This window comes from Geotrypetes seraphini, chromosome 2 (genome assembly GCF_902459505.1).
Source record: "Geotrypetes seraphini chromosome 2, aGeoSer1.1, whole genome shotgun sequence".
In the NCBI taxonomy this organism is placed as follows: Eukaryota; Metazoa; Chordata; class Amphibia; order Gymnophiona; family Dermophiidae; genus Geotrypetes; species Geotrypetes seraphini.
In genome coordinates, this window is record NC_047085.1 from 397,668,562 (window position 1) to 397,693,279 (window position 24,718).

Sequence of the window (24,718 nt, forward strand, 5' to 3'; positions counted from 1 at the left end):
ATCAATAGAGAACACCCAATGGGTAATAATAATTTTTAAATTTAATTCTGTTACAGAGTATTTTTGGATCAGTTTTCACATCTCACTATGGGCTAGATTCACTAAGCAAACCAATCGTGTATCGATCGGTTTGCAACCCAATTTCTCCCCAACAGAGAAAGGGCGGGACCGCCGGAAGAGGAAGCAGCGTAGACGCAGGGCTAAGAGAAGGGGCAGGACCGCCGGCAGAGGAAGCAGCAGGACGACGGTAGGCAGCTTCTACATGATGGGGGTGGATGGGGAGGCTGTGGGGGTGCGAGCGGTCCTTCAGGGTGGGGGTGCGGGTTCGAGTGCGAGCAGTCCTTTGGGGTGGGGGTGCGAGCGGTCCTGCAGGGGGGGGTGAATCGGATGTCGGAGGGGGGGGGAACTATGTAAAAAAAAAAGGGGGGATAACGCGCTCACACGTATAACGCGCAAAGTTATGCACGGTTTGTAAAAATCGTGTATAACGCGCGCGTTATATGCGTGAAAATACGGTAGTACCTCCGTCACACTGCAGGTAGTTCTTAGCACCTTAACTGATTTTCCCTTTTTTTTTTTTAAACTAGCGGGGTGTTCACTTGTACCACTAGTCGATTTCACACAGGATCCATTCCCTCCTTTTCACCCCACAGTGGGTTTGTCCACCATGTGTTTTCTTGATATTAATTGGACATCATTGTCTTTATTATTCAAACTGTCACAGATCTTTGGATATTTCATATACATTTTGGATTTTTTTTTTCTCTATTTTTTTCCGGTACACAGTACCTCGTTTGCTTCAAAGCATACCAATTCCTGTTGTCAACAGCATACCGGTATGTTTATTTCATCACTCATGTTCCACATGCTTATTAGGACTACGTCCCAACACTCGATTTCCATATTTTTTACACCATTTTCCGTCTGCTCATGGATTTCGGCAATATCATTTCAGTTTAAATTGCCATAAGGCCCCATCGCCACCCTCACTAACACTAATACTATATGTTCTCACAGTGTCACCCACTATACGATGGATCTACACTGGTCACACACATATAAATATATATTCTGGTCTTTTTCCTTTCACCCATTTGTTATGTGTTATCATCGGCACCTTTGACTTACAGCATGCTCAGTGGTAGCATTTTACACACTTGTGCAACCTCTCACCTTGCATCCATTTTCACTCTTTTCTCACACATATTTTGTTTATATTTACACACTTACACAGGACCCTGGAAGAAGGTCTTTTGTGACCTAAACACGGACCATGTTGGGACTACACCACAATATTTCTACTGTGTATTTTTGCATTTGATTGAACTGCACCCTTTATGTGAAGAATTTTGAATAAAAATTTTATAGCAATCTTTTGTCCTTTCTGCTGGTTTCTCTTTGCTTTTCCTGTAGTATTCTTTTGGTGAATTTTGTCTTTTTGGTTTGGGTGGGGGTAGCTACATGATCCAGCCTACTATTCTTTCAGGAAAAGGAACCTAAAAGTAATAGGTAAGAGCTTTTACAGAGGTGGCTGGGAGAAATAGAGGACAGGAGACTGTAGGAAGGGTTTGCTGTTTCTAACAGTGCATAAACAATGTGGCCCAGATGCACTAAAACCAGTGATCATCCCTAAACCTGTTTTTATTTTATTTTTATTGATTTATCAAAACTTTCCAAGTTACAACACTTGTTCAAGCAATTCAGTGCCCATTTCTATACAAATTCCACAATTAAAGATAATAACAAGAAACAAATTAATGGAATATAGGCTCTTCCTCAGACCATTATAAAATAAGGGGGGGATAGAAAATATAGGGAGATTTTATAGTAATTATTATTTGAGAGAAATAAGCTTAAATAGATTAATCTCTGTCTACTCTATCCTTACCATTTTCATGTAGTACCACTGGTTAACTTCTTAAAATCTAAAAAAGATCTTAGGTGTTCAGGCAGGAAAAACACATAACTCAAACCTAAATATTTACATGGGTATGCAAGCAAAAAAAAGTAGCTCCTCATTTTCTTGTTTCCTCTCTCATTACAAGAAATTCTCTCCGTCTCTCCTGAGTCAATTTTGTCACATCAGGATATATCCAAATTCTCTGACCACAAAAAGGAGCTACACCTTTTTTGAAGTATATCCTCATAACAGAAACCAGATCTTGTTCAAATACAAAGTTAACGATAAGAGTAGCTTGCTCCTTAACTTCTGCAAGAAGTGTCTCCAACGCTGGTATTCCAGCCTCCTCATTGTTCTCTTTACCTTGCAGCTCCCTTTAGGGATGAAGCACCGTCAAGAACCAACTCCGGGGTCTCCTTTACCATTCTTATGGGACTCAATTCCATGCTTCAGCTAGACAAGGTGGTACATTCACCACTGGAGGTGAAAGAGAGATATCCTGTTCTATGGAGTCTAACAATCCCTCGCTCGGCTCCAATGCAGAACCCAACCTCCAGATATCAGGCGGTGGTTTGTTGTTCTAGAATCTGTGGCAACGTCTGCTGAATCAGAGAGGACGAAAGAGCCCGGAAACATCATGTACCCAGCAGTGTCTACTATGAGCTATCAAGACTTAAGGTGAACAAAGCTATGGGACCAGACAAACTACATCCCAGGGTGCTCAGGGAGTTGAATGACGTCCTGGCGGAACCGTTATCTGCGCTCTTCAATCTTTCCCTAAGTACAGGAAGAGTCCTGTTGGACTGGAAAACGGCTAACATCATTCCACTCCACAAAAAGGGATGCAGGACGGAGGCTGCGAATTACAGACCGGTGAGTCTCACATCGATAGTAAGTAAACTTATGGAAACACTAATCAAACATCAATTAGATATGATCCTGAATGAGGAGAATCTACGAGACCCCCATCAACATGGATTTACAAAGGGAAGGTCCTGCCAATCCAATTTGATCAGCTTCTTTGACTGGGTAACAAGAAAGTTGGATATAGGGGAGTCCCTGGACGTCGTGTACTTGGACTTCAGCAAAGCGTTTGATAGCGTCCCACACCGCAGGTTATTGAGCAAGATGAGTTCGATGGGATTAGGTGAAACATTAACTGCATGGGTTAAGGACTGGCTTAGAGGTAGACTTCAGAGGGTAGTGATAAACGGTACCCTCTCCGATACGACGGAGGTGATAAGCGGAGTGCCGCAGGGCTCGGTCTTAGGCCCGATCCTATTTAACATCTTCGTAAGAGACTTGGTTAAGGGGCTTCAAGGTAAAATTACATTATTCGCCGATGACGCCAAACTATGCAACATAATAGACAAAAGCACAGTGCCCAACAAAAGCACAGCTCGACAAAAGCTCAATGCCCAACAGTATGACGCAAGACCTACTCCTACTGAAGCATTGGTCAAAGACTTGGAAACTAAGTTTCAATGCCAAAAAATGCAAGGTCATGCACCTAGGCAGCAAAAATCCATGCAGGACTTACACCCTAAAAGGTGAGATCCTAGCAAGGACTGTAGCAGAACGAGACTTGGGAGTGATCATTAGTGAAGACATGAAGACTGCCAACCAAGTGGAGAAAGCTTCATCCAAGGCTAGACAAATCATGGGTTGTATCCGTAGAAGTTTCGTCAGCCGTAAGCCTGAGGTCATAATGCCGTTGTACAGATCCATGGTGAGACCCCATCTGGAAGACTGTGTACAATTCTGGAGACCACATTACCAAAAGGATGTGCAGAGAATTGAGTCGGTTCAGGGAATGGCCACCAGGATGGTTTCAGGACTCAAGGATCTCCCGTATGAGGAACAGTTGGGTAAGTTGCAGCTTTACTCACTCAAGGAATGCAGAGAAAGGGAAGACATGATCGAGACGTTCAAATATATCACGGGCCGTATCGAGGTGGAAGAAGATATCTTCTTTCTTAAAGGACCCACGGCAACAAGAGGGCATCCACTGAAAATCAGGGGTGGGAAATTTCATGGCGACACCAGAAAAGGTGGTTGACCGCTGGAATAATCTTCCACTACAGGTAATCGAGGCCAGCAGCATGCCAGATTTTAAGAAAAGATGGGATTGGCATGTGGGATCTCTTCATGGAGGAAGTTAGGGGGTGAGTCACTAGTGTGGGCAGACTAGATGGGCTGTGGCCCTTTTCTGCCGTCATTTTCTATGTTTCTATGTTTCACTATCCCCTTTCTTTTGGAATGTGGCATTGGAGGAAACATCTAAAAACCTTCATAATTGAAACAGATAAAGATAAGCCATACTAAAAATAAAATTTGCTGGAACTATCAGAATGCTAACCAAAGTCCATCCGCCATCTTGACTCCCCCTCCCCCCCAATCGTTAAAGCTGTTTTAACAGCTTTACCAATGATTGCATTTGCCGACCCAATGCAGAAAATGGCTCACCGCCTGGTTTTCTGCACGATCACTCATTTCCCGATCTGACCATACAAATAAGCTAATTAACATTAAAATGCCATGTAAACTAGTAGAGTGACTGATGATCTAACATGGCTTCCCGATGCACTAAAAAAAAGTGATCGCTTTTAGCGATCCAAAAAAGCAACTGGTCAAGACCAGTCGCTTACCTATCAACCCTTTTTTTTAATAGACACAGATGCTGTGCATATTTCACATTAGAAAAAAAAGCAGCAACCCCTCCCTCCGCCGATGACAGCCCAATGAAGGCACCACAAACTGCCCCCGCACCAGTGAAAACGGCAGGAGGAATGCCCACTTCCAATCAGGGCCTTAGACTTCTCCTTATATCACAGGATACAGAGGGAGGAGATTAAGGCCCTGATTGACTCAGATGCCTAAGGCCCCTCCCAAGGAGAGGAGCCTTAGGCATCTGTGCCAATCAGGGCCTCAGTCCCCGCCCTGTGAATCACATCAGGGAGGAAAAGGCCCACCATTTCCAAGCAGTGGGCCTATGGGCAGGACGGCTTGAGCTTCCGTCCTGCTCTGTGTCTAAAAAGGGACAGGGGTTCAGGGGGTGGAGGGAGACCTCTGGTGGTATGAGGGAGTGGGCATTCCTCCTGCCTTTTTTGGGGGGAGGGTAGGAGATGTTTGGGGGGAAGGGGGACGCAGGAGTGGGCATCCCTTGTGCCAATTTTCTTTTGCGTAGGGGGGGGGTCAGCATGGCAGTAGGAAGTGGGCATTCCTACTGCTGTTTTCGCTGGTGTGGGGGGGGGGGGGACATTCACGGTGCCTTCGTTGGGGAGGGCCATGATTGGCGGAGGTGGGGGTTTTTATTTCTTTTTTTTATGGGGCAGATATTGTGCATGTGTAACATTCACAGTATCTGTGCCCATTTAAAAAATAAAAAAAATAAAAGGGTTCCTGAATGTCTACATGGCAAGAGGCAGCTTTTGGAGCTTTCCCTGCTGGGTCTGCACATGAGTGAGAGTCGCTCTCACTGCAGTCAATCGGACAGCAGCGTTGGGGATTATGAGGAACATCTGCGTGAATCATTTGCATGCAAATGTTTTAGTGCATTAATAGCTCTTTCTGAATCGGCCAAAAAAATCAGATCGGTGCAGACCCACGTGGTCTTAATGATCCTCTTAGTGCATCTGGCCGCGAACTGGAAATGTAACCTGGCCAGCAGTGGCCTCCTGAATGTGGTAAACACTAGTGCTGCCCAATTCACGATTCGAATCGATTCAATTTAAAAAAAAAAATTTGCCTCCCGATTCAATGGCCGACCCTTCCCCCGTGCCTTCCTAAAGCAGGAGCTGCAGTGCTGCCTCTTGCTGGCCATCCGCTGCTGCTCCTGCTTGAGGGGGGAGGGCCAGTCAGAAAGGCCTCCCCCAGCTTGCCCGCTCTTGCCTCCCCAGCTTCCCCGCTCTTACCTCCTTACCGCTAATAGGGCAGCTTGCAGGCTCGCTGCCGCGATCCTGCCCCTGACGTCAGAGCAGGGGCAGGACGAAGCAGGAAGAACGTGCCGCTGAGGACCACGGGCAGCTGCAGGGATCGCTATAACACTAGCGAGCCTGCAAGCTGCCCTATTAGTGGTAAGGAGGTAAGAGCGGGGAAGGTGCAAGCTGCGGAGGGAGCAGGCGTTTGTTCACGGGGGGAGCAGGCATTCGTTTGCGGCAGGGGGAAGCAGGCTTTCGCAGAGGGAGCAGGCCTTCACGGTAGGGAGGAGGATAAAATGTGCCTGGGGGGGGGGGGAGCAGGCCTTCGCGCGGGGAGGAAGGGAGAAAGTGCATTCCTGGGGGGAGAAGGCCTTCGTGGGGGGGAACAGGTCTTCGTGGTGGGGAGCAGGCCTTCAGGGCAGGGAGGCAGGCCTGTGCAGAGGGAGGAGGAGGAAGGAGTAAGAGAAGGGAGGGGAGATGCCAGACCTGGGGTGAAGGGAAGAGAGATACCAAAAAGAGGGGGAGGAAAGCAGAGGAGAGGTGCTGGACTAATGGAGAGAGGGAGAGGGAGAGAGAAATGCAAGACCACAAGGGGAAGGGTACAAGAGGGACAGATAATAATAATAATAATAATAATAATAACAACTTTATTCTTATATACCGCCAACAATCTTGCGACTTCAGATACTGTTCTAAAGTAGGTGGGCAAGGTGCAGGATGGCAGGAGCGATAGTAGGAGAAAGCTTGTACCTGGGGAAGGGGATACAGGAGGTAAGGAAGAGAGAAAGAAGAAGCTGGATATGGGGAGAGATAAGATGCTGGGCATATAGGGAGCATAGGAACAGGGACACAGAAGAGAGATGCTGGATGAAAGGGTAGATGAGAAAAGGAGAGATGGTGGATCTGTGGATGGTGGGGTCCATTGCTGCAGCTGCAGGGGGATGGAAATGAAAAAAAGGAAAGATGCCAGACCTCCAGGGGAGGAAAGGGAAACAGAAGGGGAGGACAGAGAAGGAAGATGGATGGTTAGCACGGAGAAAGAAGAAAGAAGGAGAGCCTGATCAGAAGACAACCAGACCAACATGGGACCAACACGATTGGAAAAATGACCAGACAACAAAAGGTAGGAAAAATAATTTTATTTTCTGTTTTGTGATTACAATATGTCAAATTTGAAATGTGTATCCTTCCAGAGCTGGTGTTGGACCGTAAACGTGAGCTAGGATTTAATAGAGAGAGGAAAAGTATTTTTTGTTTATTTTGTTTACACCATAGGACCAGTGTGGGTAGGAGAGGGCAAAGGGGGTGAAGAGGCTATAAAATAAACCCACCAGGATGTTTGGAAAAAACCACCCAATTGGGCAGGAAAATCGAATTGAAAAATCGATTCAATAGGCTGAATCAAATCAAATCAAATTTTTTTTTCCTGAATCGGGCAGCACTAGTAAACACTGATCCCACTTATAAAAAAGAGAAACCAAATACTGTGTGTTAGAACATGAGCCAGTTACAAAGGAGACATAAAGCTGATAAGACATGATGAATTTTGGGGGAAAAAAGTGAAAGTCCCATCTGATCAATAGGCTGAGAACCAAGGGAGTCAAGAGTTCAAATCTCGCTTCTTACACCTTGGGTGAATCATTGTTTCTCATTGTCTCAGTTATTTACTTAGAGATATGGGTGTGTGTAAGGAAGGTTCCAGTACTGGAATAAGAGAGAATGTTATAGGACAGGAACAAGATGCATTGTTAGGACAGGAGAAAGAGTAGGAAAAGAATGTCCTAATACTAATATTCCAACAAATAAGCTAGCAGCCCACCCGACACCCTGCTTTGTTTGCTGCTGCTCGAGAGTTGGGCATTGGGGGGGGGGGGGAGGAGCCTCTGCGCCATACTCTTAAGATGGCATACATTTATCTGCCTGCAGCTCCTCTAGGCTCTGCTCACTGACTGCCTGTGAAGAGCATGCACTGATCCAGCACAACTTGGGTCTTGAGCCTCTCCAGTGAGTTCCTAAACCTGTGGCAAAGTCAGAGAATTTGGAGCTCCAGCAGCGGGGTTTGCCGTTAACTTAGCTAGCATGGCTGTCCCCATCCTGTGCAGCTGGGAAAATCCAGGCACTTATCCTCTAACCCCAGATGCTAGTCAGAAGCTGCTGCAGCAGCATTAGAGTGAAGCCTACTTCCCGCAGCCAATGTCAGGAACTGCTAGGAGCCAACTTGGGCCTCCTTTCCAATACTGATCGGGGACTGTAGACTTCTCTGCAAGTAATCAGGGTAAAAAAATAGAAAAAGTTTTAAATTTAATAGCGGTGGGCTTCTGGGTGAGAGTGCGCTCTACAATGTCCAGTTAAAAATATATTTTATACTTCATGCTGGTAGATTTTCTGGGTGGGGTGTGCTCTGTCATTAAGAACACTCTAAGGCATTATTTAGTAGTATCCCATGAAATAGTACTTATACCTATGAGTATATACATAGTGCCCACCCATATTCCAAGTTTATTATTTATATATCGCCTATCAATGGAGGTTGTCTAAGTTGTTTTGTTTTTTTTTGTTCAGAAATTTTATTGAGTTTTATCATATAAGAACAGCATCAACATTAGAAGTGCTCCTAAAAAGGAGACACAAAAAGATAACAAGTACAAACACCAGTCAGTACAATACAATCAATATGCGTAACAAACAAAAGAGAATGTCAAGAGTCAGCATTTTTCTCCTCTCTGTCCCGGCAGGCTCACATTCTACCTAGCGTACCTGTGGCAATGGAGGATTAAGTGACTTGCTCAGGGTCACAAGAAGCAGCACTGGGCTTGAATCCACAACCTCAAGGTGCTGAGGCTGTGGCTCTAACCACTAGGGCACTCCTACCTGGGCCTACCAATATGTCAGGTCTGGCTATGCTACTGCTTCTGGATATGATTGAAGTAGAGGGTGTGTGTTTTATATGATCAAATGATTACTGCTACAAACTTTTCAGTAACTATATGCATATCATTTTTCAGTGTACATTAATTTTACTTCTGTAAATGTTTGCATTCTAATTTTAGAGTTTACTAGATTCTGTGGTCCAACCTGTTAAGAATACTTTTTACTTTGTAATTTAAAAAGTAGTTTCAAGAGCTGTACTTGTTTTGGCTAGGACTTTCTACTACTACTTATTTCTATAATGCTATTAGACTTACACAACGCAGTAAATTAAAATATTCAAGAGAGAGTCCCTTCTCAGTAAAGCTTACAATCTGATCAAACAAACAGAACAAATTGGGCTTCAGGGAGTTTTGCAGGCTATGGGAGCTTTACAAGCAAGTGGGGGTTCGGAGATAAAAGCAAATTCAAAAAAAGTGGGGGTTTTATCCTGGATTTGAATACTGGCAGAGGCGGAGCTTGACAAACTGACTCAGGCAGAATGTTCTAGGTGCAGAGTGCAGCAAGAGAGAAGAAGCATATTCTGGACTTAAGCAGTAGATGAGAAGGATAGTGATAAGAGATACTTGACCGATGAACAGAGTTCCCAAGGAGAAGTAAAGGGAGGGATAAGAGAGGAGAGATATTGAGAAGCTGCAGAGTGAATGCACTTTTAAGTCAATAAGAGTAGTTTGAACTGTATGCAGAAATGGATAGGGAGCCAATGAAGTGACTTGAGGAGAGGGGTGATGTGAGCATAGCGACTCTGGTGGAATATATGTCATGCAGCAGAATTTTGAACGGATTGAAGGGGAGAGAGATGGTTACGTGGAAGACCTGTGAAAAGCAAGTTGTAGTAGTCTAGGCAAAAAGTGATAAGGGTTTGGTAGATTCAGTTCATGTAACATCTTCATGTAACATGTAACAGTTCATGTATTGTAATTCTTTATTCTCCACCCGATGTAACTTGATTCAGTTGCTATGTAACATCTTCTGTGATATTGAATGTATTGTAATTCTTTACTGTTACCTGTAATTTACTCTTCTCCTGTAATGTAATTCTACTGGAAATGTCCAGATATCTTCTATATTGTAATCCGCCTAGAACCGCAAGGCACAGGCGGAATAGAAATTCCTAATGTAATGTAATGTAATGTAATACCCAGAAAGGAACGGTCAGATTTTGGTGATATTATAGGGAAAGAAACAGGTTTTGGTGGTCAGTTGAATTTGGGTAGAGAAAGAGGAGTCAAAGATGACCCTGAGGTTGCGAGCGGAGGAGACAGGGAGGATGAGAGTGTTATCCACTGAGATAGAGGGGGGGGGGGAGAGGAGAGGTAGGTTTAAGTGGAAGGATAAATAGCTTGGTCTTGGCCATATTTAGTTTTAAGTGGCAGTGGGACATCCAGGCAGCAATGTTAGAAAGGCAGGCTGAGACTTGGGCCTGGATTACTGTAGAGATTTCTGGTGTAGAGAGGTAGATCTGAAAGTTATCAGATGATGGTCAGAGAGAGGAAGAACTGTGGTGGAGAAATTTGTGATGGAGCAGTTAGAGAAGATGACAAGATCAATCCAGTGGCCATTGTGGTGTGTAGCGGTGGTAAAGCACAGCAAGACTGAATAAGGATGTTAAGGCTAGAAACTAAGAGTCGGAGGGGTCATTAGTGTGAATGTGAAAATCACCAAGAATGAGGGAATGAGTTGAAGGTTCAAGAAAGAAGGAAAATCAAGAGTCAAAGTCAGTGAGAAAGGAAGAAAGGGGGTCAGTAAATGACTGCTACTCGGAGAGGTAGACGGATGAATAGACTTTGAAGGAAGAAAAAAAGTGAGACAGAAGTGGAAGAAGAGGTCGAAATCTACTAGAGCAAGGCTGCCCAAGTCCGGTCCTCGAGATCTACTGGCAGGCCAGGTTTTCAGAATATCCACAATGAATATGCATGAGAGAGATTTGCATCCCAAGAATGCAGTGCAGGCAAATCTCTCTCATGCATATTCATTGTGGATATCCTGAAAACCTGGTCTTCCAGTAGATCTCGAGGACCGGACTTGGGCAGCACTGTACTAGAGAATGAAAGTAACAGCCCAATACCACCTCTGTGACCAACTGGGCGAGGTGTATGTGAGAAAAGTTAACCTCCATGACACAGGGTGGCAACTGAAGGGTACAGCCAGGTCTCAGTTAGTGCAAGCAGGTGGAGAGTTCAAGAAATAAAGAGGTCACAGATATAAACAAGCTTGTTGTAGATGGAGTGGACATTCTATAGGGCACATAAGAAAAACAGAGGTGGGGGGGAGAGAGGAACAGAAATAAGACTGGAGTCATTGTAATGTGACCTGACCTTTACTACATTTCTTTTGAAACCAGTATATTTACTTACAGTAAGTACTTTTAAAATGTTAACAAGGGGTGCAGGGGAGTGGCCAAGATGGTGGCACGTACCTGGTGAGCGCTTTACTTCTCTTCATTTGCACTGTTGTTTCTTGCTGAAGTTTTCACTGAGATATGCCCCATACAAAAAGAAAGGGAGTTGTTCGGGTGACTTCCTCCCTGGCCTGAACAAACCCTTTGGTGCAGCAAAAGATCAAAAAGTATGCCTCCGGATTGGCAACAATTTGTGATCAAACCAAGGGAGTTCTCTGCATTGGTTCAGCTGGAAGGAGCAGTTGGATCTTTGGAGCTTGATGTTAGCTTATCTCCCTCGGTGCCGTCTCCTCCGGCATGCCCAGTGTTCAGTGCGATTCTCTCGCAAGAACAGCAGAATACCAAGCTGTTCTCCTAGATGGGGTGAAGTATCAACTTGTGGACACAGAGAGTTTGTGAGCAACAAGGGAGCAGGAGTGGTTGTTTCATACCCTCACGTGGCAGTTACTCTAGGTTCTATCTGGAAGGCTATCACAGAACTCATAGTAACCTAGTAAATGACAGCAGATAAAGACTTAAACGGTCTATCCAGTCTGCCCATTAGTTATACCCATTTAAAAATACATGATTAAATTAATTTGTCTCTTCTTTGATATTTCTGGGTCATAGACTGTAAAGTCCACCTAGTATTGCCCTAGGTTCCAAATGCTGAAGTTGCTGTTCAAGCTCACTCCAGCCTATCCAACCATCCTGTTTGCTGGATATCTACCATAAAATCTGGCCAGTAACATCCTCATGTTCCAAGTTAGTGGAGTTCCCATTGATGCCCTCCCCAGCCCAATCCTACACCAAATCATCACATATGGGACACAGACCGTACAAGTCTGTCCAGTAGTGGCCTTAGCTCTTTAATTTACATTCTTCATTTTCTAAATAGAGATCCTCGGTAGTTAAGAAGTCTCCTAATGAGGTAACTTCTTTACTTACTAAAGTAGATAATTTGACTAAATCTGTGGAAGAGGAAAGGCAAGAATCTTCCAGTAAGAGTGAGGCACAGTGGTTAAAGCTACAGCCTTAGCACCCTGAGGTTGTGGGTTCAAATCCCACGCTGCTCCTTGTGACCCTGGGCAAGTCACTTAATCCCCTCATTGCCCCAGGTACGTTAGATAGATTGTGAGCCCGCCGGGACAAACAGGGAAAACTGCTCGAGTACCTCAATAAATGCATGTAAACCGTTTTGAGCTCCCCTGGGAGAACGGTATAGAAAATTAAAGAAGGAAAAAAAAAAAGTACATTCTGAAATTCAAAATCTCCAAGAATTCAGAACTACATTCATAAAAGATAAAGTACAACTGCAAAGGAAAATAGAGCAAATGGAGAATTATAATAGAAAATTAAATCTCAAGGTTTTGAATTTTCCCATGGATCCAGGAATATTGCCTATGGACATGTTTAAAAAATACCTTGTTGAAGTTTTGCATTTTTCTTCTGAAATGATTCTGCCTTTGAATAAGGTTTTAGGCGGGGTTTAAATTTTTAAATAAATAAGGTGTTTTATGGCCCGCGCTGCTCCCGACGCTCATAAGAACTCAATGAGCATCGGGAGCAGCAAGGGCCATTCAGCGCAGCTCTCTGTGGTAAAAAAACGCTAGCGCAGTTTTGTAGAAGAGGGGGATGGTGTTGGTACAACCCATAGAGCAGGGTTGCCCAAGTCCAGTCCTCGAGATCTACTTGCAGGCCAGGTTTTCAGGATATCCACAATGAATATGCATGAGAGAGAGATTTTCATCCCAAGAAGGCAGTGCAGGCAAATCTCTCTCATGCATATTCATTGTGGATATCCTGAAAACCTGGCCTATTAGTAGATCGCGAGGACCAGACTTGGGCAGCCCTGCCATAGAGCAACAGAGGTTGGCTCTGAATAACCTTTTTGCAACATTAGAGGATTCTGAATCAGAGACTGCACAAAGGTCCACTTTAATTGTCTCTTTCATTTTTGAGCAGGATTTCAATAATGAGATGAGGCTTTATTGTCACAGGAGGCTATTTCTCTCCTATAAACAAGAGACATTGAATGTTGGTGCATCATTTAGATTAAATTATCCTTGTGTTTGGTAAAGCTGGGAGGTTTGAAATACATTTTCTTTGATCCAGAACAATTGAAAGCCTTTATCAATTTAAAGAAGATCATTAAGGACTACAGTATTTTTTTTTAAGTAGATAGTTAGATTATATTACTGTATTAGTGCTATTGCCTTTGGTGGTCACTTTTTTCCTTGCTAATGAACTCCTTTTCTATGGCATCACTCCCCCTTTTGGAGAAATAGTAGTCTATGAAGGATACAGAATTATGAATTTTTATAAATTGTGTTTCTCTTTTGTATTATCACTTATCCGTATTTCTATAACCAGTGGCTACTTGAGTATTGTTTTCTTTTGAAAATTATTGTGAATATGAAAAAACAAAATGTAACAATCCCATCTCACCCAATAGTTGGAGAGCATAGGACTGAGGGGCAGATTCTCAAAACTAAAATCTGCCTTTAATGTGCTCGCTAAACCAGTTCCAGCCGATTTAGGGTGCATATGTTTTAGCAGCGGATTATCAAAACGGCTTAGTGAGGTCTTTCTGAGTTTTCTAGCAGTCTCCGATATTGCCATGCAAATGTAGTACAAGGTCATGATTATTAAAATGATCACTCTGAATGATTCTCTATAACCACTGAGTAATTCTCTAATCTTGTGCCACATTTGCAGCCAAAATTTACCAACAGGTCTGAGATGTTGCTCCCCTCTTCCGCCTTAACGCTCCCCCTCTCCTCATTAGAAAACAGATCGAATTCCCTACTCTGCATCAGACCAAATCCTCCTCTTCCCCCCCTCAACACGGCCTACCTTTCTTTACTTTTTCCCCCTCCCAACAATCCCTGTCCCTTCCTCTCTTACAATATGCTTGGCTCCCCCTTCTCACAAATTCTATTTAACTCTTTTACGGTAAATACCATATATGCTCTGTATTAGCCCTTCCTTACTTAAATTGTCAATGTAAACTAGTTTGACCCTTCGATTGACTTGTTATGTACTTCTTTTTCAACTGCACTGTATTTAACTCATCTATTTGTTGTGAACCGCCTAGAACTCCCTGGGTATGGCGGTATACAAAAAATAAAATTATTATTATTATTACTTTCCTGATCAGCTCAGGCACTGACAGGAAACTAAAGTTTGACAGCTCAGACCCCCCCCATGCAAATTAAAATAATAATTTTTTTTAAACCCACCACAAATTGATGATCAGCAGGAGATGCCTACTCTCTCATGCCACTTCACACAATCACCTGACATTGCTAAGCCCTCCCCCCATGTAAATTAAAATAATAATTTTTTATAAAACAATCCAAATTGAAGCTTGGCAGGAGAGATGCCCACTCTCTCCTGCCGTGCCACAGATATTAATAACTCCGCTGCAGCGGGAGAGATGCCCAATCCCTCCCGCCGCCAAGCAACGCACCCCTCCCCTGCAGCAGGAGAGATGCCCACTCTCTCTTGTTACCCCCACCCCATGCCTCCGACGACTCCTGCTCTCTCCCCCTTACCTTACTTAGATGTCTGGCTGGAAGGATGCCTACTCCCTCCAGCCAGCAGGCCTGCCTCTTCAAAATGGCAGGCCTTCCCCTCATCAGTGCATCCTGGGATGCACCAGGTAGGAGCTTAAGGCTGATTGGCCAAGATGCCTAAGGCCCCTCCTATAGGAGGGGCCTTAAACAACCTGTAAAAATGTAAAATACCAAAACAGTACTTAAACAACCTGTACTTAACCTGCAAATCAGTACTTCCCTAGTACTTGCACTTCCTGCAGTCAGCTTTGCTCTCTCAATCAAGTTTTTATGCCATTTCCGCACTATTATTAGATTCCACTGGAAAAGGTACTCATAGGGCTCCTTTTATCAAGGTGCGGTAGGCGGTTAATGCACAGAATACCGCGCGTTCAACCGCCTGCCGCGCTAGTCACTAACGCCTCCATTGATGAGGCGTTAGTATTTTGGCGTGCCGCGGGGGTTAGCGCGTGATGAAATGTCCGACGCGCTAACCCCGGTAGTGCACCTTGATAAAAGGAGCCCATAGTACCTGAGACACACAAACACTGATAAACACAGATTTATTGTACCTTCAAAGGAGCCCTAATTAACACAAAAAATAACCACCTATTTTTACACATAAGACTAGAAAGGTTTGAGATTTCATTTATTCAATATACCACCTACCAGATAAGCCATCTAGGAGATTTATAACATAACTACATAAAAGAAAAAAAAAAAAAGGAACTTTAGTAAAATAGGAAAGAAAAAGGTAAAATTGTTTCACACTCTGCTAAAGTTATTTTATTTTATTTTTATTTTATAAGTATTTATATACCACTTATAACCTAAGCGGTGTACAAGCAGGTACTCAAGTATTTTTCCCTATCTGTCCTGGCAGGCTCACACTCTATCTAATGTACCTGGGGCAATGGGGGATTAAGTGACTTGCCCAGGGTCACAAGAAGCACAGGTCACAGGTCATTGACCCGCCTTCACAAAACCATATATATGCCATCCGAGAAACCCTAATTATCAGCAGAAGCAGTGAAATAAGTTAAGAAAGTTTACAGGGGGCACCTACTAAGTAAACATCTTTAGCTAAACATTTCACCTTAATTTGGGTCCATGCCTTAATGCAGCCAGAGGATATGGCTTTTGAGCTGTTGGATATGCACTGGATCTTCCAAGTATAGGATACAAAGAATCAAGCTGCCAGAGCTATACAAGATCCAGTTCCCTTTTCTTTCCTGCTAGTAGTTTACCCAAGCATCCTCTGGATCCCCCAGTGCTTTAAAATGGAAGAAAAGGAAGCCAGATACTATGGTTTCCATTAAAAGGTTCTGGTGCTCACAGATCACATCTTCCAGAACCATGGAACCAAAAATAAGGTGGAATGCACAGAATCTAACTTCTAACTATTTCCCAGGCCCTGTGGTGGGGGAGGAGGAGGAGAAAGGGAGAACATCATACCCCACGACTTTTTTTTTTTTTTTTTTGCTACTATCCACCACTAAATCAGAGAGAAAATAGAGCAAAAGTGTGTGAGTAGCGATACAGATGTGATTCCCTCACTCTCTATACAACCAACAATCCAATATGAGTGTGGGAGAGGGAGAAGTCTGAAATGCTCGTCCATCTGATACTACTCTCCACTCCAAATTAAGCATGCAAACTCTTCCTTACAGTAGTAGCCTGGTTAACAGGAGATTCCTTGGGAATTAAAATGTGAACAGGCGGACACGAGGCCCTTAAAGGCAAGCAGGAAACGTGGTCCGTCACTGAATTAACACAAATCACTAAGAGCATCTAAATAATGTTTTGATTTCATTAGGGCGGGCACACACACCAAGATAACTTGCCTATTTGCAGGCAACTAATCTCCCTACTAATCTTTTGTGGGAACCACCAGAAGATCATTAGTCCAAGGCATTGCATTCTCCTCGGGATTCTGTAAAGCTACACCACAGTCTTCGAGCCTAAACAATTAAAGGACCATCACTTACCTCCCGCGTTGCTATTAAAAGTCCTGCGGATGTGATACAAAACGCCAAGAAAGACAGGTCGCTCTTTTCCAAAAACTCGGCTACAGTTTTCTGGTTTTCCTCCGTTTCGATAAATTTACTCCATCTGTCCGCTTTGAGTCTCAGTAAGTGCTGCACCCGATTTCCCACGAACTGCACCCTTTCATCCTCTGAAAAACTAGGAACATGCACAGCCTCCTCTTCCTCCTCCATTCTCACAATTTTCTATGGAAGAAAAGCGGAGAAGTTGTGATGCAAGATTCAGTTAGCTTAGAATTAATATGTAATCTTACTTTTAATTCCCACCTACTCCCGGCAAGGACCCCCCCCCAAAAAAAATAAATAAATAAATAAATAACCCCCCCCCCCCCCCCAGGTTAATCTTTATCCACTCGGAGAGAGCTATTATGTTTACCTGAACCCTTCCGCTACTTTTCTGGAAAGGGGCTATAGGGCTTTCCAGGGTCCAAAAGCGCTAAGCGAATGTGCCTTCCTGCTCTAATTAGCCCTTTTACTATTCGCACTTAGCGTGTGTGTCTGGTCTACCCGCCCCTGAAGTTTCCAATACTCCTTCTCCAGAGTACCGGAACCAGCCGCGCTTTCTGAGGTGCCAGGAAGTGCAGCGGCGTCCTGTTTCCTTGGGAATTAAAAAAAAAAAAAAAAAAAGTAACTAGTGTTGGCCCTTCCCTCCTCCGCTCCCGCCCATTTTCCGTAGGAGTCTTTCTTCCGGACAGTGCAGTGAGAATCGGTGCACGCGCTTAATGGACAGTCCTATTTACAGCGCTTTTATCACCACTCACAAGAGAACAGATGAAGTAACCACCTTCCGTCCTCCTCTTTAATGCAACGTTTAGTACTAGACGTGGTAAATTCCGGCTTTGTGGGAATACAAAGGACAAATCAATATCACATAAGGGAAGTTTGGTTTTCTTTTCTCGGGAGAGAGAGGCATGGATTAGGGGGCTCACTGTGCACACACTCATGCCTCCCCTTTTCACTTACACCGTCATGTGCACTTATGTATTCCGAAAATCCTGCCTCTACCTAGTGGCGTAGGTAGCATATGTGACACTCCCCCTATATGAAAAATATGATTTTTAGTAACAATCCACATATCGCACAAGAGTGTACCTAAGAAAAGGCAGCCTCTTAAACACTGTAGTGAACACCAACAAATACATTGTAAAACTAAACAAGCCAGATTCTGCACAGTCAATGCCAACAGAAAACCAAGTCCTTTTCATACACACAGAACAGAGATACACCCTCACCTACTATGGAATAATTACAAATTAAAAATAGAAATATATAGACAAAAGTTAAACTGAACCGCCAAGAAACCAGACTCTGCATACAATGCAACACCACACCACCACAGAAACAGTGACACATCAGTGGCATACCAAGGGCAGGGGGTGCAGACTGCCCTGGTTGCCAACCCTAGGGAGGTGCACAGCGGCTGGGCAGGTCCGGAACCTCCCGCTCTGCTCTAATCGGCACCTGCACCTCAGGGCAGCTGCCGTACTTTTTCCAAAGCAGAGTCGGCAGCTACGCTGAAGTGCAGGAAGGTCCCGCAATGACTGCAGCTGCCGGTCCACCCCCTCCAACTTACTTACATCTTCCAGAGTAGAGGCAGCAGCCGGAAGTCCTCGCGGGACCTTGCTGATTTGGAGGGAGAGAGGAGCATAGAAGGGTGGTGGAGGGAGAGAAAGGGGGTCAGGGTGGTATGGAAGGGAGGTGGAAGGAGAGAAAGTGGGCAGATGCTGATGAAATTGGGGGGGGGGGGGTTAGGGAGAGGAGAGAGTGAAATGCCAGGCCATAGGGGTGTAGGAGAGGGAAGAGGAGAGATTGCTTTAGGGGAGATGCATCGCTGTTTCTGTGGTGTTGCATTGTATGCAGAATCCAGCTTCTTGGTGGTTCAATTTAACTTTTGTCTACATATTTATATTTTATCCCCACCTTTTACAAAACTGTAGAGCAGTGGCGTACCAAGGGGGGAGGCGGTCTACCCCGGGTGCATGCCTTGGGGGGGTGCACAGCCGGCCAGGTCCGGGTCCTCCTGCCCTACCGTGCAACTGGACATGCACCTCCTTCCTTTCCCCTGGTCCGCGCTGCTGCAGTCTTACCTCTCTGCTGCTGCTGCTAGTCACTGACAAGAAGTCTTCTTTCCGACCTCAATTCTGCCGTCGGAGAGGACATTCCGGGCCAGCCAGGCAGTGATTGGCTGGCCCGGAATGTCCTCTCCGATGTCAGAATTGACATTGGAAAGAAGACTTCTTGTTGGCGATTAGCAGCAGCAGCGGGGAGGTAAGACTGCAGGAAAGGAAGGAGAGAGGCTTTTTTTTTCCCGCAGCAGGGAGGGAAGGATGTAGGCGGGAAGCTGGCTGGCTTTAGCGCGGCAGGGAGGGAGATAGGTAGGGAGGCTGGTTTTGGGGGGATGGACAAAATCTGGAAGGCAGTGGGGGGACATAAGAAGGAAGCATGGGGGGCACTAAGGACATGAGAAGGAGGAACTGGGGGAACTATGGACACGGGACGGAGGCACTGGAAGCACTATGGACACGGGAAAGAGGCACTGGGGGCACTATGGACACAGGACGGAGGCACTGGGGGCACTATGGACACAGGATGGAGGCACTGGGGGCACTATGGACACAGGACGGAGGCACTGGGGGCACTATGGACACAGGATGGAGGCACTGGGGGCACTAAGGACATGGAAAGGAAGAAGGGAGGGAATAGAAAGGGACAATTGTTGAGCCTGAGTGCAGAAAGAAAGAAATGAAAGAAAGGATACACAATCAATTAATAGATGTCCCCTTTTGATGAAAAAAATAAATGGTCACGTTACCTCTGACTTACTTTCTCTGTAGCAGAGTCGGCAGCCGCGCTGAGATGCAGGAAGGTCCCACGATGACTCGTCTGCCGGCTCTGCTCCAGAAGAAGTAAATTAGGGGGTTGTTATGCCATGGCTGGCCAGGGCAGCCTTTGGCAGTTATAGGTGGACACTTTGGCTAATAGGTGTGAATCTTCATGTCTGCTTGCTTTTTAGCTGCAATCCTTGCCTTACATCTGTGCCAGACAATTAGGCAGCCTTTTCGTGAGAGCAAGTTGTTATCAGCTTGTGTCATATATCTTATACTGTTTCATGTCTTGCCAAGGAAGAGTCCTCATGCTAAGGGAAGGTTCGAGCAGCGGTTAACATTCCATCTGTGAAAGTTTGCAGATAAGGGAGACACCTGTTGTTACTGCAGAAACAGCAGTGTCTGTGTGTGTAAGAGATTCAGCACTTTCTGTGCTATATAAGACTTAGAGTCAGACTGGACTTTGAATCTTGCTGCAGCCTTGGGAGTGCCATGGACTGGGTCCTTTCCCTTGATCAATCAGATTCCTGATCAGTATTGGAAGGCGGTGTGACATGGTGAAGTATTCTATTTTGTGTATATAGATATTCTCTATCTTGTATAATATCTGATGTCTATCTGCATTATTTGTATAGTATCTGATATTTATGCAATAAAGAATCATATTACTCTGAAGCTTTGGTGGAGGTGACTTCTACATACCCTTGCTAGATAAACACGTGGCAGAACAGGGGTGGACCCAGCAGACTCAGTCATTGTGGGACTTTGCCGCAACTCCCTGCATCTTCTGGGTCCACCCCTTCCGACATAACTTACTTCTTCCGGAGCAGAGCCAGCAGACGGGTCATCGTGGGACCTTGCTGCATGAAGGGAGAGGAAAGAGCAGGACTGCTGGAATGGAAGAGTGGTGGAGGGAAAGGGGGCAGGGTGGTGCTGATGGAATTGATGTAGAGAAAGGGGAGATACATAAGGGGAAAGGATATTGGATGGAAAGAAAGGGGGCAGATGCTGATTGAAGAGGAGTGGATGAAGAGAGAAAGGGCAGACATTGGATGGTAGTGGGGAGCCTATGCTGGATGGAAGTGCAGATGGGAGAGATAAGGGAGCAAATGCAGGAAGGAAATGGGAGGAGAGAAAGAGGGGAGCAGACGCTGGCTGGAAGTGGAGAGAGGAGAAGGTACTAGATGGAAGGGTTGGAGAAAGAGGGTACATGATGGAAGGAGTGATAAATAAAAGGAGGGCACATGATGGGGAGAAAAGGATTGAGTTAGGGAAATACTGGAGAGGTGATGGAAAGGTGGCAAGCTTTAGGTGGACAGTAAAAAAGGACATTGATGAGAGGGTAGTAAGAACGTAATCTAGATAGATGCAGAAAATAAATTGAAAAGGAAAATGAGGGAAAAAAGGGAAAGGGATTGCAGAGGAGAGGTGTGGGAGAGGGAAGGAGAGGAGAGAGATGCCAGACCAATGGGGGTGAAAGGAGAGATGGAAGGGGGAGGCATACAGTTTCTGGAAGGAGCATAGAAGGAGAGAATATGCCATGTAGGGGAAGAGAGACAGCAGACATTGGATGGAAGGAAGAGAGTTAAAGAAGATGAGGAAAGCAGAAACCACAGAAGACAAAAGTAGAAAAAAATTTGCTATTATTTATTGCTTTAGGAGACATGTGTCACTGTTTTTGTGGTGCACTGTATGCAGAGTCCAGCTTCTTGCTGGTTCAATTTAACCTTTGTCTATGTATTTCTATTTTATCCCCCCATTTACAAAACTGTGGAGCGTTTTTTAGGGCCAGTCGTGGTGGTAGCAGCTCTGATGCTCAGAATTCTATGAGAGTCAGAGCTGTTACCTTCGTGGCTAAAATCCACACTACAGTTTTGTAAAAGAGGGAGGGGTTAGTTTGTGATTACATATTCCATACTAGGCAGATGCTTTTCTTCTGGACTGGACGAATCTCTTTCTATATGCGTTTCCTCCATTTCCTCTCATTCAAAAGACACTAGTCAAGCTGAAGTTCGACCCTGCCACCATGATTCTGATTGCTCCTCGGTGGCCCAGGCAACCTTGTTACTCCCTTCTACTTCAACTCAGCAGCAGGGAGCCCTTCCTTCTACCAGTGTTTCCGTCGCTGCTTACACAGCATCAGGGATCTCTGCTTCATCCCAACCTGCAGTCTCTCCACCTGACAGCTTGGTTCCTCTCACTGTAACTCCTCTCCAGTTTTCGCAAGCTGTGAGGGATGTTTTGGAAGCCTGCTATACGGACTAGATTTTCTCCTTGGTGTTTTTCTCATCATCAGGAGCCTCAACATTCCTCCTTATCTTCGGTTTTGGACTATCTATTGCATCTTTCTCATTCTGGCCTCAAGTCTACATCGATACGAGTCCATCTTAGTGCAATTGCTGCTTTTCATCAGCCGCTTCAAGGGAAACCTCTCTCTGCTCATCCTGTGGTTTCCAGATTCATGAAAGGACTTTTCCATGTCAATCCTCCTCTCAAACCGCCTCCAGTGGTTTGGGACCTCAATATTGTTCTTTCTCAGCTCATGAAACCTCCATTTGAACCTATTGACAAAGCTCATCTGAAGTATCTCACTTGGAAAGTTGTCTTTCTCATTGGCCTCACTTCTGCTCATCAAGTTGGTGAGCTTTAAGCATTGGTTGCGGATCCTCCTTTTACAGTGTTCCATCATGACATGGTGGTTCTTCGCACTCATCTGAAATTCCTTCCTAAAGTTGTCTCGGAATTTCATCTCAATCAATCCATTGTTCTTCCAGTGTTTTTTCCAAAGCCTCATTCTCATCTTGGAGAATCAGCTCTACATACTCTGGACTGTAAGCGTGCTTTGGCTTTCTATCTGGAACGCACCAAACCGCACAGAACTGCTCAACTTTTCATCTCCTTTGATCTGAACAAGTTGGGATGTCCTATCTCTAAGCATACCATCTCCAACTGGATGGCGGCTTGTATCTCTTTCTGCTATGCCCAGGCTGGATTACTCCTTCCCAGTAAAGTCACAGCCCATAAGGTCAGAGCAATGGCAGCTTCTGTAGCTTTCCTCAGATCGACACCGATTGAGGAGATTTGTAAAGCTGCCACTTGGTCCTCGGTTCATTCATCCACTTCTCATTATTATCTGGATACTTTCTCTAGACGGGATGGACAGTTTGGCCAAACAGTATTACAAAATTTATTCTCTTAAGTTGCCAACTCTCCCACCATCCCACTTTGGTTAGCTTGGAGGTCACCCACTTGTGAGAATACCTGCCTGCTTGTCCTGGGATAAAGCACAGTTACTTACAGTAAGTTGTTATCCAGGGACAGCAGGCAGCTATTCTCACATCCCACCCACCTCCCCTGGGTTGGCTTCTCTGCTAGCTATCTGAACTGAGGAGATGCGCCCTGCGCTGGGCGGGAAGGCACGCGCGCATTCGCGGTGCGGGCGACTTGAAACTTCGAGTTTCTTCAAGCAAGACTGCTTGTGAGGCGTCCGCATCGGGGCTCCGTTGGATCACATCACCCACTTGTGAGAATAGCTGCCTGCTGTCCCTGGATAACAACTGTTACGGTAAGTAACTGTGCTTTATGTGAAAAGCAGATAATTGTTGCAATTTGAAACTCCAGTGACCACTAAGCATCATATCAAAGGTAGCCCCAAGTTGTTTAAAAATGCTTAAATCAAAGGATGGCTCCATCCACCATGCATAAATGTCGCACTGCCACAATCACTCCCTTTCAGGTGATCCAAGATCTAGGACCAAAAAAAAAAGGCACCAACCTCAAAGTCAGTAAAATTAATATTTCAACTCCTAATCTTTTCATAGCAATGCAAGAATTTCAAAGAATGGATATTCATACCTGTATGTATTAAGTCACTTCCTTTTTCACCCAGTAGGCACCTGCTACCTATCCATCATTTATCTGCACAGTGGCAAATAGGTCATTAAAAGAGTGCAGGATAAGCATTGGTGACCAACAGAGCTGCTGAACCTTATTATAATGTGAATCATTTTCATTATCTTTTTCCAAATGTGCAAAGTTGCTCCTGTGATTTCAGCAATATTTGAAACTGGGCAAGGGAAGCGCTTAAAGCATGTGCCATGAATGACATGATAGTTCCACCAGTAAGTTTGACTTTAATAAAGTATTGTGAATGGCATTTTGAAAAAATGTTTGAAGCGAAGTGAAGGGATGCAGTTCTGAAACAGAGCAAGGTCAGCACACTGTTCTAAGCCCCTGTGAAAGAATGGTGAATCTTTCCCTCTCTCCCCCTTACCTGTCATAAATTAACCCTTATCTTAAGTAGTCCTTATATGGAAAGATACTTCAGCAGACAGACATTGCGAAGCAGGCCTCTGTCACGCGCTGAGCTTAAGGGTGATCATGCATTGTAACCTTTAGAATGTCACATGCGATGGTAAGCTTTAGAAGTGTAAACAAGGGAATCACTTTATTGTAACCTCTATAATGTATTCAGATGTCACATGAGATGGTAGCCTTGAGAATCACATTAAATATGTAAACAAGGGAGTTACCTTGGTGTAATCAGCGAAGTAAATGTATGTTGAAACTGTAACCTTGCAAATCATTAGATAAGTAAATAAGGGAGTTAAGATACTCAATAAAAGGGTTAGAGGCCTTCCATTTAGGAGCGTCTCATCCCAATCTGAGTCCTGTGTGAAGCCTCATCCCTACAGCGAAGGATTTTATTTTAGTTTGGGGTATAACACTATTTTTTGTTTGACACACAAACACGACCCAAGATGCATTGTATGATTTTAAAGACAATTTTAAAAATAATATAAGAGACTAGTCTTTTATGGGCTTGGCCTTTATCTATTCTCAGCAGCAAAAGTATTCTTGAGCATAAGTTGGGTACACTGCACTATACACTGATAGTTCTTTCTGGTTCATAACAAGAATTCATATACTGCATAGAACTTTGTTATGCAATTGCTTGAAGCTGATTGTAATAAGGTGTTTTAAGTTATTGTTTTGCTGCTTTCTTTCCCCATTATATTAAAGAATAATTAAATGAGTAGGAGTATTTATAACTTCTTTTCCTAGTTCATTAACCTCATTCATAGGTAATGTAAACTCTGTATATATAGACACTTACCACAAACATACTTAATTGCACCTCTTTGTGCCACAAGTTTTGCAAAA

The 24,718-nt window shown here is 44.5% G+C and overlaps 1 protein-coding gene across 1 annotated transcript in view; it reads right to left on the minus strand.

Annotated features, from left to right (window-relative positions):
- DNAH11 (dynein axonemal heavy chain 11) overlaps positions 1 to 17,325 on the minus strand; it is a 596,997-nt gene extending 579,672 nt beyond the window's left edge. The window contains exons 1-2 of the mRNA XM_033930891.1: positions 17,107 to 17,325; positions 16,674 to 16,916 (exon numbers count right to left, since the gene is read on the minus strand). Coding sequence (XP_033786782.1) covers positions 16,674 to 16,904 — 231 coding nt within the window. The 5' untranslated portion in view covers positions 16,905 to 16,916; positions 17,107 to 17,325. The remainder of the gene's footprint in view (positions 1 to 16,673; positions 16,917 to 17,106) is intronic.
- Between the last annotated feature and the right edge of the window lie 7,393 nt (positions 17,326 to 24,718).